This window comes from Gymnodraco acuticeps, unplaced genomic scaffold (assembly GCF_902827175.1).
Source record: "Gymnodraco acuticeps unplaced genomic scaffold, fGymAcu1.1, whole genome shotgun sequence".
NCBI lineage: Eukaryota > Metazoa > Chordata > Actinopteri > Perciformes > Bathydraconidae > Gymnodraco > Gymnodraco acuticeps.
Window position 1 is genome coordinate 20,001 of NW_022991839.1, and position 16,308 is coordinate 36,308.

Here is a 16,308-nt window from a genome sequence, read left to right on the forward strand (position 1 = left end):
TGCTGATGTTCAGGTGTATATCAGTATGTAGTGTCTCTACTTTAAAAGAGTCCTCTCCTGCTGATGTTCAGGTGTATATCAGTATGTAGTGTCTCTACTTTAAGAGTCCTCTCCTGCTGATGTTCAGGTGTATATCAGTATGTAGCGTCTCTACTTTAAAGAGTCCTCTCCTGCTGATGTTCAGGTGAATATCAGTATGTAGTGTCTCTACTTTAAAGAGTCATCTCTGCGGATGTTCAGGTGTATATCAGTATGTAGTGTCTCTACTTTAAAGAGTCCTCTCCTGCTGATGTTCAGGTGTATATCAGTAGTATTGGTCTCTACTTTAAAGAGTCCTCCTCCTGCTGATGTCAGGTGTATATCAGTATGTATGGTCTCTACTTTAAAGAGTCCTCTCCTGCTGATGTTCAGGTGTATATCAGTATGTAGTGTCTCTACTTTAAAGAGTCCTCTCCTGCTGATGTTCAGGTGTATATCAGTATGTAGTGTCTCTACTTTAAAGAGTCCTCTCCTGCTGATGTTCAGGGGTATATCAGTATGTAGTGTCTCTACTTTAAAGAGTCCTCTCCTGCTGATGTTCAGGTGTATATCAGTATGTAGTGTCTCTACTTTAAAGAGTCCTCTCCTGCTGATGTTCAGGTGTATATCAGTATGTAGTGTCTCTACTTTAAAGAGTCCTCTCCTGCTGATGTTCAGGTGTATATCAGTATGTAGTGTCTCTACTTTAAAGAGTCCTCTCCTGCTGATGCTCAGGTGTATATCAGTATGTAGTGTCTCTACTTTAAAGAGTCCTCTCCTGCTGATGTTCAGGTGTATATCAGCATGTAGTGTCTCTACTTTAAAGAGTCCTCTCCTGCTGATGTTCAGGTGTATATCAGTATGTAGTGTCTCTACTTTAAAGAGTCCTCTCCTGCTGATGTTCAGGTGTATATCAGTATGCAGTGTCTCTACTTTAAAGAGTCCTCTCCTGCTGATGTTCAGGTGTATATCAGTATGCAGTGTCTCTACTTTAAAGAGTCCTCTCCTGCTGATGTTCAGGTGTATATCAGTATGCAGTGTCTCTACTTTAAAGAGTCCTCTCCTGCTGATGTTCAGGTGTATATCAGTATGTAGTGTCTCTACTTTAAAGAGTCCTCTCCTGCTGATGTTCAGGTGTATATCAGTATGTAGTGTCTCTACTTTAAAGAGTCCTCTCCTGCTGATGTTCAGGTGTATATCAGTATGTAGTGTCTCTACTTTAAAGAGTCCTCTCCTGCTGATGTTCAGGTGTATATCAGTATGTAGTGTCTCTACTTTAAAGAGTCCTCTCCTGCTGATGTTCAGGTGTATATCAGTATGTAGTGTCTCCACTTTAAAGAGTCCTCTCCTGCTGATGTTCAGGTGTATATCAGTATGTAGTGTCTCTACTTTAAAGAGTCCTCTCCTGCTGATGTTCAGGTGTATATCAGTATGTAGTGTCTCTACTTTAAAGAGTCCTCTCCTGCTGATGTTCAGGTGTATATCAGTATGTAGTGTCTCTACTTTAAAGAGTCCTCTCCTGCTGATGCTCAGGTGTATATCAGTATGTAGTGTCTCTACTTTAAAGAGTCCTCTCCTGCTGATGCTCAGGTGTATATCAGTATGTAGTGTCTCTACTTTAAAGAGTCCTCTCCTGCTGATGTTCAGGTGTAGATCAGTATGTAGTGTCTCTACTTTAAAGAGTCCTCTCCTGCTGATGTTCAGGTGTATATCAGTATGTAGTATCTCTACTTTAAAGAGTTCTCTCCTGCTGATGTTCAGGTGTATATCAGTATGTAGTGTCTCTACTTTAAAGAGTCCTCTCCTGCTGATGTTCAGGTGTATATCAGTATGTAGTGTCTCTACTTTAAAGAGTCCTCTCCTGCTGATGTTCAGGTGTATATCAGTATGTAGTGTCTCTACTTTAAAGAGTCCTCTCCTGCTGATGTTCAGGTGTATATCAGTATGTAGTGTCTCTACTTTAAAGAGTCCTCTCCTGCTGATGTTCAGGTGAATATCATTATGTAGTGTCTCTACTTTAAAGAGTCCTCTCCTGCTGATGTTCAGGTGTATATCAGTATGTAGTGTCTCTACTTTAAAGAGTCCTCTCCTGCTGATGTTCAGGTGTATATCAGTATGTATGGTCTCTACTTTAAAGAGTCCTCTCCTGCTGATGTCCAGGTGTATATCATTATGTAGTGTCTCTACTTTAAAGAGTCCTCTCCTGCTGATGTTCAGGTGTATATCAGTATGTATGGTCTCTACTTTAAAGAGTTCTCTCCTGCTGATGTCCAGGTGTATATCAGTATGTAGTGTCTCTACTTTAAAGAGTCCTCTCCTGCTGATGTTCAGGTGTATATCAGTATGTAGTGTCTCTACTTTAAAGAGTCCTCTCCTGCTGATGTTCAGGTGTATATCAGTATGTAGTGTCTCTACTTTAAAGAGTCCTCTCCTGCTGATGTTCAGGTGTATATCAGTATGTAGTGTCTCTACTTTAAAGAGTCCTCTCCTGCTGATGTTCAGGTGTATATCAGTATGTAGTGTCTCTACTTTAAAGAGTCCTCTCCTGCTGATGTTCAGGTGTATATCAGTATGTAGTGTCTCTACTTTAAAGAGTCCTCTCCTGCTGATGTTCAGGTGTATATCAGTATGTAGTGTCTCTACTTTAAAGAGTCCTCTCCTGCTGATGTTCAGGTGTATATCAGTATGTAGTGTCTCTACTTTAAAGAGTCCTCTCCTGCTGATGTTCAGGTGTATATCAGTATGTAGTGTCTCTACTTTAAAGAGTCCTCTCCTGCTGATGTTCAGGTGTATATCAGTATGTAGTGTCTCTACTTTAAAGAGTCCTCTCCCTGCTGATGTTCAGGTGTATATCAGTATGTAGTGTCTCTACTTTAAAGAGTCCTCTCCTGCTGATGTTCAGGTGTATATCAGTATGTAGTGTCTCTACTTTAAAGAGTCCTCTCCTGCTGATGTTCAGGTGTATATCAGTATGTAGTGTCTCTACTTTAAAGAGTCCTCTCCTGCTGATGTTCAGGTGTATATCATATGTAGTGTCTCTACTTTAAAGAGTCCTCTCCTGCTGATGTTCAGGTGTATATCAGTATGTAGTGTCTCTACTTTAAAGAGTCCTCTCCTGCTGATGTCCAGGTGTATATCAGTATGTAGTGTCTCTACTTTAAAGAGTCCTCTCCTGCTGATGTTCAGGTGTATATCAGTATGTAGTGTCTCTACTTTAAAGAGTCCTCTCCTGCTGATGTTCAGGTGTATATCAGTATGTAGTGTCTCTACTTTAAAGAGTCCTCTCCTGCTGATGTCAGGTGTATATCAGTATGTAGTGTCTCTACTTTAAAGAGTCCTCTCCTGCTGATGTTCAGGTGTATATCAGTATGTAGTGTCTCTACTTTAAAGAGTCCTCTCCTGCTGATGTTCAGGTGTATATCAGTATGTAGTGTCTCTACTTTAAAGAGTCCTCTCCTGTGATGTTCAGGTGTATATCAGTATGTAGTGTCTCTACTTTAAAGAGTCCTCTCCTGCTGATGTTCAGGTGTATATCAGTATGTAGTGTCTCTACTTTAAAGAGTCCTCTCCTGCTGATGTTCAGGTGTATATCAGTATGTAGTGTCTCTACTTTAAAGAGTCCTCTCCTGCTGATGTTCAGGTGTATATCAGTATGTAGTGTCTCTACTTTAAAGAGTTCTCTCCTTGTTAACGTATCTGCTTCTATTGACCCTCAGAGTAGTCGCCGCTGATAACCCTTACACAGACCCTCTTTCACGCTATATGATATTCAGGTCGTCTCGTCTTATCTTACAGACATCCTATCTTTTTATGAGTTTGACCGTAGGAGCTTTGTATTGCCGACATCAAGCATCATAAAGTCAAAGTCAAAGTACGAAGGTGACCAACGACGCTGATTAACTGAGAGCTCCTTATGGCTTAGATTTCACATCAAGTGCAATAACACAAAGAAGCGTCTAAATGCATAACATCCAATAATATGTCACAGAAAGAGAAAAATAAATAAAAACAATGAAACTAATAACTTATTAATTAATTAGTTTGTTTGACATTTATTTTTATTCTATTAATTTGCAATTTATTATATATTTTTATATTCTTTTATGCACTTTATATATTAGACTTTTTCCCCTTTGGTCTTTTTTTAATTATTTAACATATTTATGAAAACATGCATGTATTTATAATATTGGCAGCTTTTGTCCTCCATACGTGTAGTTCAGATCAATATGAGGTCAAACAGCTGACCGTTAAAGCCTATCCACAAGCTCTCTCCTCTCTCCTCTCTCCTCGCTCCTCTCTCCCTCCTCGCTCCTCTCTCCTCTCTCCCTCCTCGCTCCTCTCTCCTCTCTCGCTCCTCTCTCTCTCCTCGCTCCTCTCTCCTCTCTCCTCGCTCCTCCCTCGCTCCTCTCTCTCTCTCTCTCTCTCTCCTCGCTCCTCTCTCTCTCGCTCCTCTCTCCTCTCTCGCTCCTCTCTCCTCTCTCCTCTCTCCTCCCTCGCTCCTCTCTCGCTCCTCTCTCCTCTCTCCTCTCTCGCTCCTCAACACACTCTCCATTTTCAAACCACGTCTCTTCACACTGGCGTGTCCCCCCTAATCACATGACACGTCCTCTGCTCTTATTGGTTGTATGTGACCTGCTCTATCGAAATCAGTCGCATGGACTCGAAGACACATTGTGAGTTGTATACACTGCTGGAAAGAGGAGATTCATAGCTTTCCAATGATATCAGGATTTTTGTTGTTCTCCAAATATTAAGCAAATGATGTCTCATTATATAACGAGAGTCACTTTGAAAGAAAGTCTGATTGATTAGCGGAGAAAATATCAAAATACTACGGAGGGAAAATATTTTCGTTTGGATTACTGGTCTGGGGGAAGCTCGTGTGTGTGTGTGTGTGTGTGTGTGTGTGTGTGTGTGTGTGTGTGTGTGTGTGTGTGTGTGTGTGTGTAATTTTGCATTTGTGTGTATTGTGTTTGTTTCCCGGGGAAAACTCTCAGGAGAAACACCGGCTGTTGTTACGCCTGCTGATGTTAAGTTACTCCGTTCTCCGCTTGTAATTATGCCGAAGCTTCAAAGCTGTATTTATCATCTGAAGTTTAATATTCTGAAAGCCTTTGTTTATTTGAAATCAGATGAAAACAAACTGTAACGGACCCTGCGGTGTTATCTATGATTACTAAACGCCTTACATTCATCATGTCAGCGGAGGGAGGGGGGGCGGCGTGCGGAACAGCCGAGTGAAAGCTGTCTTCTTCCCTTCACAAGCTTCTAACATGTATTTATCGTGAGATGTTGGAAATAAAAGCTTCACATTCTGAAAGCCAAGACTTTGTTTAAAATCAAACAAAACACCCGAACCCCGAAAACTATTTTTTTTACGCAAATCCACGTTTATTTTGAAATGAGCCGTTGGGACTTCCGCCTGATTTCCATAGAGCGGGTCACATGCTGCCTTTCTGTTCTGCTGGGGTTTTGTTTGTGTTTCTTGAGTAAACTGACAGCAGACATCCAGCTGATGAACACGTACCATCATCACAGGAAATACAGGTAGACATGCAGAGGGACAGAAAGCTCACCTGCTTCAGAACTTCTACAGACACTAAACAAAAAATGAAATCTATGGCTAAATCCCTCCGCTCCAGCAGGAAGTCTTTGTCCCGATGCAGCTCGTCTCTGCAGGGGGGAGGGAGGAGTTAGAGACATCATACATCTGCAGGGGGGGGGGGGGGGGGGGGGGGGGAGAGCATGCATCATGGTGTCTCACCCCTTGGACTTGGTGCTGGACCTGGGTCTGTACTCGTAGGACTCGTCCTCCGTGCCGCTCTGCCTCCTGTACCAGTCGAACAGAGTCCTGAGCAGAGAGGGCAGGCAGTGCTCTGCTATGGAGCTCATAGAGCTGATTAACTGCAACAACAACAACAACAACAACAACACGTTAGACATCAAACCAAACACTGGTGGCCGATTTTTATTGTACAAAACTTGGGGATTCTTCAAAAGCCTTCATAGGTTAGCAATTTTTTTTTTCTTTGTGATAATTTTATAAATCTGATCAGAGCGGAGGTTTTCTCACCGATCAGCAAATAGAGATATTATTATAATCAGGAGTGTGATGTGGACCCTACAGAGAGTGAGCTCGACTGTTGGACACGTCGAGGTACTTTTACTGCAGTATTTCTCTAGTTTTTATCCTTTAAAACTCAAGTATACTTTACTTTGTAACTAATACAATTACCCAACAGCTTTGTTCATGTTTCAAATTCCAGCTTTCAGCCCCTTTCTTTGACAGTTAAACAAATACATCTTCATTTAATATTGATGTTTGTGACACTTTTTAAACACCAGACACACACTACATAACTGCAAAATGCATTCAGTAAGTTATTTAAAAGATAGACTTAAATCTATCCCGAAGTAAGTAAGATTTTAAATGCAGGACTTTTATACAGTGATAGCTGTGTAGTATTTACACAGTGAGGTATTATAGCTGTGTAGTATTTACACAGTGAGGTATTATAGCTGTGTAGTATTTACACAGTGAGGTATTATAGCTGTGTAGTATTTACACAGTGAGGTATTATAGCTGTGTAGTATTTACACAGTGAGGTATTATAGCTGTGTAGTATTTACACAGTGAGGTATTATAGCTGTGTAGTATTTACACAGTGAGGTATTATAGCTGTGTAGTATTTACACAGTGAGGTATTATAGCTGTGTAGTGTTTACACAGTGAGGTATTATAGCTGTGTAGTATTTACACAGTGAGGTATTATAGCCGTGTAGTGTTTACACAGTGAGGTATTATAGCCGTGTAGTGTTTACACAGTGAGGTATTATAGCCGTGTAGTGTTTACACAGTGAGGTATTATAGCCGTGTAGTGTTTACACAGTGAGGTATTATAGCCGTGTAGTGTTTACACAGTGAGGTATTATAGCCGTGTAGTGTTTACACAGTGAGGTATTATAGCCGTGTAGTATTTACACAGTGAGGTATTATAAGCTGTGTAGTATTTACACAGTGAGGTATTATAGCTGTGTAGTATTTACACAGTGAGGTATTATAGCTGTGTAGTATTTACACAGTGAGGTATTATAGCTGTGTAGTATTTACACAGTGAGGTATTATAGCTGTGTAGTATTTACACAGTGAGGTATTATAGCTGTGTAGTATTTACACAGTGAGGTATTATAGCTGTGTAGTGTTTACACAGTGAGGTATTATAGCTGTGTAGTATTTACACAGTGAGGTATTATAGCTGTGTAGTATTTACACAGTGAGGTATTATAGCTGTGTAGTATTTACACAGTGAGGTATTATAGCTGTGTAGTATTTACACAGTGAGGTATTATAGCTGTGTAGTATTACACAGTGAGGTATTATAGCTGTGTAGTGTTTACACAGTGAGGTATTATAGCTGTGTAGATTTACACAGTGAGGTATTATGGTATTATGCTGTGTAGTATTTACACAGTGAGGTATTATAGCTGTGTAGTATTTACCACAGTGAGGTATTATAGCTGTGTAGTAGTTACACAGTGAGGGATTATAGCTGTGTAGTATTTACACAGTGAGGTATTATAGCTGTGTAGTATTTACACAGTGAGGTATTATAGCTGTGTAGTATTACACAGTGAGGGTATTATAGCCGTGTAGTGTTTACACAGTGATGGTATTATAGCTGTGTAGTATTTACACAGTGAGGTATTATAGCTGTGTAGTATTTACACAGTGAGGTATTATAGCTGTGTAGTATTTACACAGTGAGGTATTATAGCTGTGTAGTATTTACACAGTGAGGTATTATAGCTGTGTAGTGTTATTATCAAACCTTCCTTTAACCAGGTGAGTTACGTTGAGATAACATAATACATTTTCCACGGGAGCCGTTCACAAGTTAGAAGCAGCTGTTTTTTAAAGTGCACACATTTCAAATGTAATATATATAAAACGTGACACAGAGCAGTAAATCCTGTTCCTAACGAGTCAACACAGAAACCAGACATCAGCACTCTGATACCTCAAGATCAGAGAGGAAACGAGGCGGTCAGTCAGTGTGTGTGTGTGTGTGTGTGTGTGTGTGTGTGTGTGTGTGTGTGTGTGTGTGTGTATGTGTGTGTGTGTGTGTGTGTGTGTGTGAGATGATGGAGAGTTATGAAGCTGCTCTGCCCTGATGGCGCCGTGCAGACGCTGCTGATTTACTGCTGAGGATGACACAGCGTTTCTCTCTCTCCCTCTCTCTCTCTCTCTCTCCCCCTTCCTCTCTCTCTCCCCCTTCCTCCCTCTCAGGTGGGGGGGGGGGGGGTTGGATCTATACAGTGTTCTGCTGGCTGCACAAAGTGTTCTGCAGCTCCTTGTCTCCGTGCCCTGCAGCACACGGGACACTTCAGAGCTAAAACTTCACTTTCTGTCGTCTCTGATTATTTTTTAATAATATCTTTTTAATTGAATTAAATAAACCTGGTATTAAAAATAGGATTCTTTCATTTAAATGTATTTTATTTTAATGTTATCTTTCGAGTAATAAAGAGAGAAACATTTCTTAAATCTTGTTTTGTGAAATCAAAGAAATTGTATAAATTACATTTTTGGGAGAAATCTCGTCGACTTTTCTGAAAAAATGACGAGATTTCTCCAAAAACCCAAAAAATAATATACAAATAAAACAAGAAAATGTTAAATGAAAGAATCCTATTTGTAATAAAGCGTTTATTGAATTACATTTTAAAATATTATTTAATTTGATAATAAAAAGAGAAAATATGTTTTTATATTTTAGCTTGAGAAATAAATACAGGAAACGTTCCTTCTTTAATATAAGCTGATAAACAGTGGTTTGGTGATTCTCCGTATCGTTGGGAGTCGACTGTATTGTTAGGTCAACATCATTTATCACTGCATGCATCTGGAATACTTCAAATGAAAAAGCATCTGGTGCTCTTCAATAACATTGAAGAGGGTGCTCGTTAAACAATTGAATACTAAAGTTTGAATGTTTGCAATGTGTTTGATCTCCGATCTGTTGAGAAGGTTCTTAGGGTTCCTCATGACACCCAGTGTAATGTTATATAATGCATCGTTCTTTGCCATACCACTCTAATGTCACCAGTGGATACACGGAGTGTTCTTCAAAGACAGGCTTGGGACCAAAAGTGATCCATGATCCCAGATTGATGGCCTTATTGACCAACATTACAGTCACATAACTTTCTCAGTGAGCACCTGGAGTCAGTGTTTGGTACTCCGACTTCTGGCTCCACTCAAAGTTATTTGATGAAGCCCTCTGTATCGTGAACGTCAACGGGGGGGGGGGCTAGTGGAGTACTTCGTGACCACAGAGTGTGAACGTTGTGATCAGCTGTTTTAGCACAGTTCTCCAGTGAAGGGGGGGGGGGGGGGGGGGAGTCTCCCTCCGCAGCCGGTTGGCGTAGTTTTGGCACAGTTCCGTTGTCCAGACCGACGTTAACAGCAGCCCTGTCTGTGCACACGGAGACCGACTCTGTCGTCCGGTGATCTAACCGCCTTCTGGAAAAGCTTCACAAGTACGTCGGTACGCAAATGCGCTTTGTGACACAAGTGACGGTACGCATTTCAGATTGTTCTGCGTACCTGTTATGTGCACCCCTGTGTATAGTGACCTATCTAATGTGTAAACCCACATGTACTCAGTTCAGGTCCCCGACTCATCTAGGGAGCCCAGAACTACACCGATAACAGTCATTCATTATGCTTTGGCTCCAAATTGTGATTGCACATCGTTCTCTACGGGTAGCAAGGGGGAAAGCTTACTTTTGAGAGTCTTGAAGCGATACAGGAGAACTGGTGATCACTGTGGTTTTACTTTGTGTCAAGCAGCAAGAAAAGCTTCAGAGATAAAACTCCACTTTCTGTCGTCTCACTATTTTTATTTGTAAAATATATTTTTTCTTTCTCCCAAAAATGTTCTTTATTTCTAAAAAGAGGATAAATACAAAAATGTAATTAAAGTATCCTATTTGTAATACAGGGTTTATTAAATTACAATAAAACAAATATTATTTAATTTGATAATAAAAAGAGAAAACATGTTTTTAATATTTTTAGCTTGAGAAATAAATATAGGAAACGTTCTTTATTTAATATAAGCTGTTAAAAAAGTTGCTTCAGGAATCCCCCTAAAAACTGACATTGCATTCGTTGTGCTTTTATTTGCTTATAATGCTTAATAATAATACATTTCATTTATATAGCGCTTCTCATCTGCCAAGACAAATCTCGAAGCCCTTAATGTGTGCATATGTTTAAATGTGTGTTGATTGTGTATAAATGTATATACATAAATGTATATACATATTTGTATATATATTTGTATTCCTCAGAATGTGGGAAACAGTATTTCGATCTCGTCTGAACACACAAACTTAAAAGATTGACAATAAAGTTGACTTTGATTTTTTTCCCTGCGAGACACATGGTGATTTGAAAAGGTACACACAATTCATCACTTCAAGTATTTGTAATATTTCTAATTAAGACGCATCAATCTGTGAACATTCCATCATCAAACATCACGTCCAGGTTCAGACTCTGAGCTGCAGACTGAGTCTCAACGCACGATGTTGGTGAGAGGGAGAAAGTCAGATGAGGTTCCATCGTTCACTGACCTGATCAAACTGAGCGTCTTCCCCTCTCTGCAGCGAGCGGGACAGAGGCTTCTCCTGGGGGGGGGACAGATAACATGTTAGAGCTGTGAACACTGAGGGTCAGAGAGAAGGCTGCACTGTGTTCATGAGGAGGAACAGGAGCTGGAAGGGATGAGGTTAGTTCATAAAGCCGTTATGGTCACTATGGATCGTCTGCGTGTTCTAGAGTCACGGTTAGGGGTTTAAAATCAGAGATATTGAATAAAGTCCATCCCAGTTCCTCAGAGTCCGAGGCGATGAGTTCAAATGTCCAAAGATATTGCGCTTCGAGGACTTCTTGAGTTTGTATCTTCATGTTTAATTGCATTTATTGTAATTCTCTAGATCAGGGGGGTCAAACTCAATTTCATCTCAGCTTTATGGCTGCACTCAAAGGGCCGGTTGTAACTTTAAGACTATATACAAATATAACATAATGTATATATTATATCATTGCCTCTGCATTGGATGATTATCAGGTAGGGTAATAACTTCATCATTAACTTCGTCTGAAAGCAGAAGTCTGGGGAAAATAATTGCAAGTCTCTTCAGTGTCACAAAATGAGATGCATTGTGGGACATGTAGTTTATGGGCAACGTGCTTCTGTAAAGTGGCATGTAACCGTATAATAAACGTGTTATATTCTTTGCAAGCTCTTGCGGGCCATACAAAAATGAAGTCTTTAGTTTGACACCCCTCCTTTAGATGTATCAAGCCTCATCTAACTGCAGTGAAATGTAGAGGCAGTGACCCATTGACATCAGGCCGGTAGAAACTCTGCAGATCGTCCGTCGCAAACTGAAAACGCATCTATTTCGACTGTAACTTGGCAATGAAGTTATTGATTGAAGTAAGAAGCACTTTTTGAGTTAGCGTAGGCCTCGTTACTAACTCACCAGCTCTTAATATGGAACGACTCGTTGAAGTGAATATTTCTACCCTTTCCTTGTTGTTCAGAGTCTCTATGGTTCTCTCACTTGTAAGTCGCTCTGCGTAAAGGCTCAATGAAATGCTTTCACTCACCAGCGGCTCGGCCATCACCATATCGATCTTCTTCTCCGCCAGCACGGCGAACTCGGCGAACAGACTCTTGATGACGAACTCTCCGGGCTTCAGCTCGGGGTCGATGGTGATGCTCGACATGGCGGCTGTGCTGCTGTGTTTCTCCCAGAGGAGGGGGGGCACCGAGGGGGGGGGGCGCCGTCTATTCACACTGCTGACGGGGGCAGAGGCTAAAGAGAGAGGGGGGAGAGACAGGAAGTTAGATCACACTGAACACACTCAAACTGTAACTGTGTTATTATGAAGACAAGATCAATGTTTAAAGTCATAAGCAAAGTAACGTAAAGATTAATTACAATTTAAAAATGGATATCGCCCTTCCCTTTTATTCCCATAGCTATCCTCTCTTTCATATCAGAATAGATACATCTCAGTAACTCTTCACTCACATTGAAACATTAAGTCACATGTTCATGTTTTAGTGTGTGTCAGTGTGTGTCAGTGTGTGTGTCAGAGTGTGTGTCAGTGTGTGTCAGTGTGTGTCAGTGTGTGTGTCAGAGTGTGTCAGTGTGTGTCAGTGTGTGTCAGAGTGTGTGTCAGAGTGTGTCAGTGTGTGTCAGTGTGTGTCAGTGTGTGTCAGAGTGTGTCAGAGTGTGTCAGTGTGTGTCAGTGTGTGTCAGTGTGTGTCAGTGTGTGTCAGTGTGTGTGTCAGTGTGTGTGTCAGTGTGTGTGTCAGAGTGTGTCAGTGTGTGTCAGAGTGTGTCAGTGTGTGTCAGTGTGTGTCAGAGTGTGTCAGTGTGTGTGTCAGAGTGTGTCAGAGTGTGTCAGAGTGTGTCAGAGTGTGGCAGTGTGTGTCAGTGTGTGTCAGTGTGTGTCAGAGTGTGGCAGTGTGTAGTCAGTGTGTGTCAGTGTGTGTCAGTGTGTGTCAGTGTGTGTCAGTGTGTGTGTCAGTGTGTGTGTCAGTGTGTGTCAGTGTGTGTGTCAGTGTGTGTCAGTGTGTGTCAGAGTGTGTCAGTGTGTGTCAGTGTGTGTCAGAGTGTGTCAGAGTGTGTCAGAGTGTGTCAGTGTGTGTCAGAGTGTGTCAGTGTGTGTCAGAGTGTGTGTCAGAGTGTGTGTCAGAGTGTGTGTCAGAGTGTGTGTCAGTGTGTGTCAGAGTGTGTCAGTGTGTGTCAGTGTGTGTCAGAGTGTGTCAGTGTGTGTCAGTGTGTGTCAGAGTGTGTCAGAGTGTGTCAGTGTGTGTCAGAGTGTGTCAGAGTGTGTCAGTGTGTGTCAGTGTGTGTGTCAGTGTGTGTGTCAGAGTGTGTGTCAGAGTGTGTGTCAGAGTGTGTGTCAGAGTGTGTGTCAGAGTGTGTCAGTGTGTGTCAGTGTGTGTCTGTGTGTCAGTGTGTGTCAGAGTGTGTCAGTGTGTGTCAGAGTGTGTGTCAGTGTGTGTCAGTGTGTGTCAGTGTGTGTCAGTGTGTGTCAGTGTGTGTCAGTGTGTGTCTGTGTGTCAGTGTGTGTCAGAGTGTGTCAGTGTGTGTCAGTGTGTGTGTCAGTGTGTGTGTCAGAGTGTGTGTCAGAGTGTGTGTCAGAGTGTGTGTCAGAGTGTGTCAGTGTGTGTCAGTGTGTGTGTCAGTGTGTGTGTCAGTGTGTGTGTCAGTGTGTGTGTCAGTGTGTGTCAGAGTGTGTGGTCAGAGTGTGTGTCAGAGTGTGTGTCAGAGTGTGTGTCAGAGTGTGTGTCAGTGTGTGTCAGTGTGTGTCAGTGTGTGTCAGTGTGTGTCAGTGTCAGTGTGTGTCAGTGTGTGTCAGTGTGTGTCAGTGTGTGTCAGAGTGTGTCAGTGTGTGTCAGTGTGTGTCAGTGTGTGTCAGTGTGTGTCAGTGTGTGTCAGTGTGTGTCAGAGTGTGTCAGTGTGTGTCAGTGTGTGTCAGTGTGTGTCAGTGTGTGTGTCAGTGTGTGTGTCAGTGTGTGTCAGTGTGTGTCAGTGTGTGTCAGTGTGTGTGTCAGTGTGTGTGTCAGTGTGTGTCAGTGTGTGTCAGTGTGTGTCAGTGTGTGTCAGTGTGTGTCAGTGTGTGTGTCAGTGTGTGTGTCAGTGTGTGTGTCAGTGTGTGTGTCAGTGTGTGTGTGTCAGTGTGTGTGTCAGTGTGTGTCAGTGTGTGTCAGTGTGTGTCAGTGTGTGTGTCAGTGTGTGTCAGGGCTGTCCCGAATACCACTTTTCGGGCTCCGGATATTCGGTAGTAATCAGCAGCGAACTGCTTCGACGCGTGTATTTCGGTTTATTCACGGCATTCAGTTTGTTGTTCTACGGTGTTGTTGTTTATAGTTATTTGTTGATGTAACCCAGTTTGTGTTCTTTGAAGTAGAAAAGGATATCGCATCGTGTTTGTTACTTTCGTTGCAGTTGTATCTCAAGTGTAATTTAGCTTGGCTTCCTATTTATGGACATGCTTTTATTTTGAAGTAGAGTTAGCGCTGTTGACAGGAAGTTGTTGTTGCTATGGAAACAACGTGACGGAGATTAATGGAGAAAAAGTAATATCTACATATAAAGACGGAGAAAGTAAACGATAACGTTTATGGTTAAGTGTCACACACCCCCCCCCCCCGAAGAGGCTCGAGCTCTTATGTTGATACTGGAGATTTCAATAAATTCCAACAAAAACAAACGAATATCCGAATAACGAAATTGAAACCCGAATAGTACTCCAACGAACGAATATTCGGGGACAGCCCTTGTCTGTCTGTCTGTCTGTGATATTGAATGGGACCCTCTTCGTACAGGATGACTCTAGATGGATCATCTCCGCAGCACGAAGGAGAAATAGTAGGCTTATATATTAAATAAAAATAAAAGTATTGAAGGAGCGTTAACGAATATAGCATCCGAGCGTATTTTGCACGTTAGTAGTGCACAACAGTTTTTAAATCAACAGGAAGTGGTGAATCATCACGTCAGTGCACGTAGTATTTCTAGGATCCATCACAGCACCACTTCATAAAGTCCCACATCCTGACGAGCCTCACAGCCATTACACCGGCCGCCTCGTCAAATGAGCAGCCCCTTAGGAACTTATAATAACAAAGTAAATGGTCTGTACTTCTCGACAGGGATCGAGTCTATGGATCGAACCAGCAAACTACTGGTTTAAAGACGACGCACTCCCTCACAGCTAGGGCTGAACGATTAATCGATTTTAAATCGAAATCTCGATTTGAAATGATGCAATTAAAAATCACAAAGCCTGCGATTTCTTTTACATTTTTGTTGTTCTTCTTGTGAGTCAGTCCTCCACACCAATCAGAAGTGCTGTGCTCCACATTGTTAACCAATCAGAAGCGGCCCATGATAGCAGGTGATAGACAGATTGATCCAATCACCTGCCAAGTATCTCTGAAAGTGCCCGCCCTTTCCAGATGGCTTCCAATGGAGCTTCAGATGGTTTGGTGAAGCATCTGAGTCAGGTTAGTGATGCTCCATCACGTGTTTCTATCACAGGGAGAATCTCAAACTGAAGCTCGACTTTAAAGCAACGCAAGTTTCATGTAACTTTAGTTATTTCACTCGTAGCTCGGGCTGCGGGGCGCTAGAGACGGGAGCCCGTTGATACGACCTTCCTAGCCGGAGATATGGCCGCATTTTACAATAAACTTCCGTTGGGCCGCTAAAAAACAAATATCGCAAATCGAATCTCAATCTCTGTCTTACATTACCCAAACGGGGCCGCCCTAATCCCAGCCACGGTCGTGTTGTGAGTTATGAGGAAAGTGAAACTGATCCTGCGTCAGGATTTAAAAACTGGAGCTTTGCACATTTACATCCAATTCAAATATGTTATGCAAATATGAAAGTGTTCAGGGAGTCAGAGGAGAACACACGTCCAATCACATACAGGTGTAATGTGTTCGACTCCTTATACTTTTAAATACTAAATCCAGTCCTCAAATCATCAGAGACAGAAATAAGGTATAATTTATTCATCTAAAAATCCCAAACTGTACAAAGAGGGTGTGTGTGTTCCTGTGTGTGTCCGTGTGTGTGTTCATGTGTGTGTGTGTGTGTGTGTGTGTGTGTGTGTGTGTGTGTGTGTGTGTGCCTGTGTGTGTGTGTGTTCGTGTGTGTGTGTCCGTGTGTGTGTTCCGTGTGTGTTCCTGTGTGTGTGTGTGTGTGTGTGCGTGCGTGCGTGCGTGTGTGTCCATGAGCACAGAGAGCCTTTCAGAGTTCCCTCTTTGTTTACTGTGCTGCACCAACACCCCCGATGATGTCAGATAGCCAGCTCCTCTCAGCCAATCAGAACGCAGCGCACTCCCACCCACACCCTCCCCCCCCCCAACACTTGACTCTCACAACAACAACAAGAAGAAACAAATAAACAAGAAATGCTTCGATCTGATTGGCCGAGTGTAGTTAATAAAATTACAGCAATAAAATGTAAAAAACCATAAAAGTCAATAAAATAAATGAACACAAAGGATTACAAATATGGAAAAAGAATATGTCAAGTTTAAAAAAACACTTAGTGTATTTTATCTTATTGATGAATTATCAAAACATTAAATAAAAGGATTTATAAACATATGATAACTGCCATGATAACTTAGTGCGGGGAAACACTGATGAAGCTCGGGTCGCTTTGGTCATATGTAAAAA

General features: G+C 41.8%; 1 protein-coding gene across 1 annotated transcript in view; it reads right to left on the reverse strand.

Annotated features, from left to right (window-relative positions):
• Window positions 1-11,913, reverse strand: part of LOC117535385 (protein furry homolog-like) — a gene marked incomplete at its 5' end in the record, with an annotated part of 29,701 nt that extends 17,788 nt beyond the window's left edge. Inside the window, 4 exons of the mRNA XM_034199829.1 lie at window positions 5,598-5,694; window positions 5,786-5,925; window positions 10,663-10,716; window positions 11,705-11,913. Coding sequence (XP_034055720.1) covers window positions 5,598-5,694; window positions 5,786-5,925; window positions 10,663-10,716; window positions 11,705-11,913 — 500 coding nt within the window. The remainder of the gene's footprint in view (window positions 1-5,597; window positions 5,695-5,785; window positions 5,926-10,662; window positions 10,717-11,704) is intronic.
• Window positions 11,914-16,308: the final 4,395 nt, after the last annotated feature.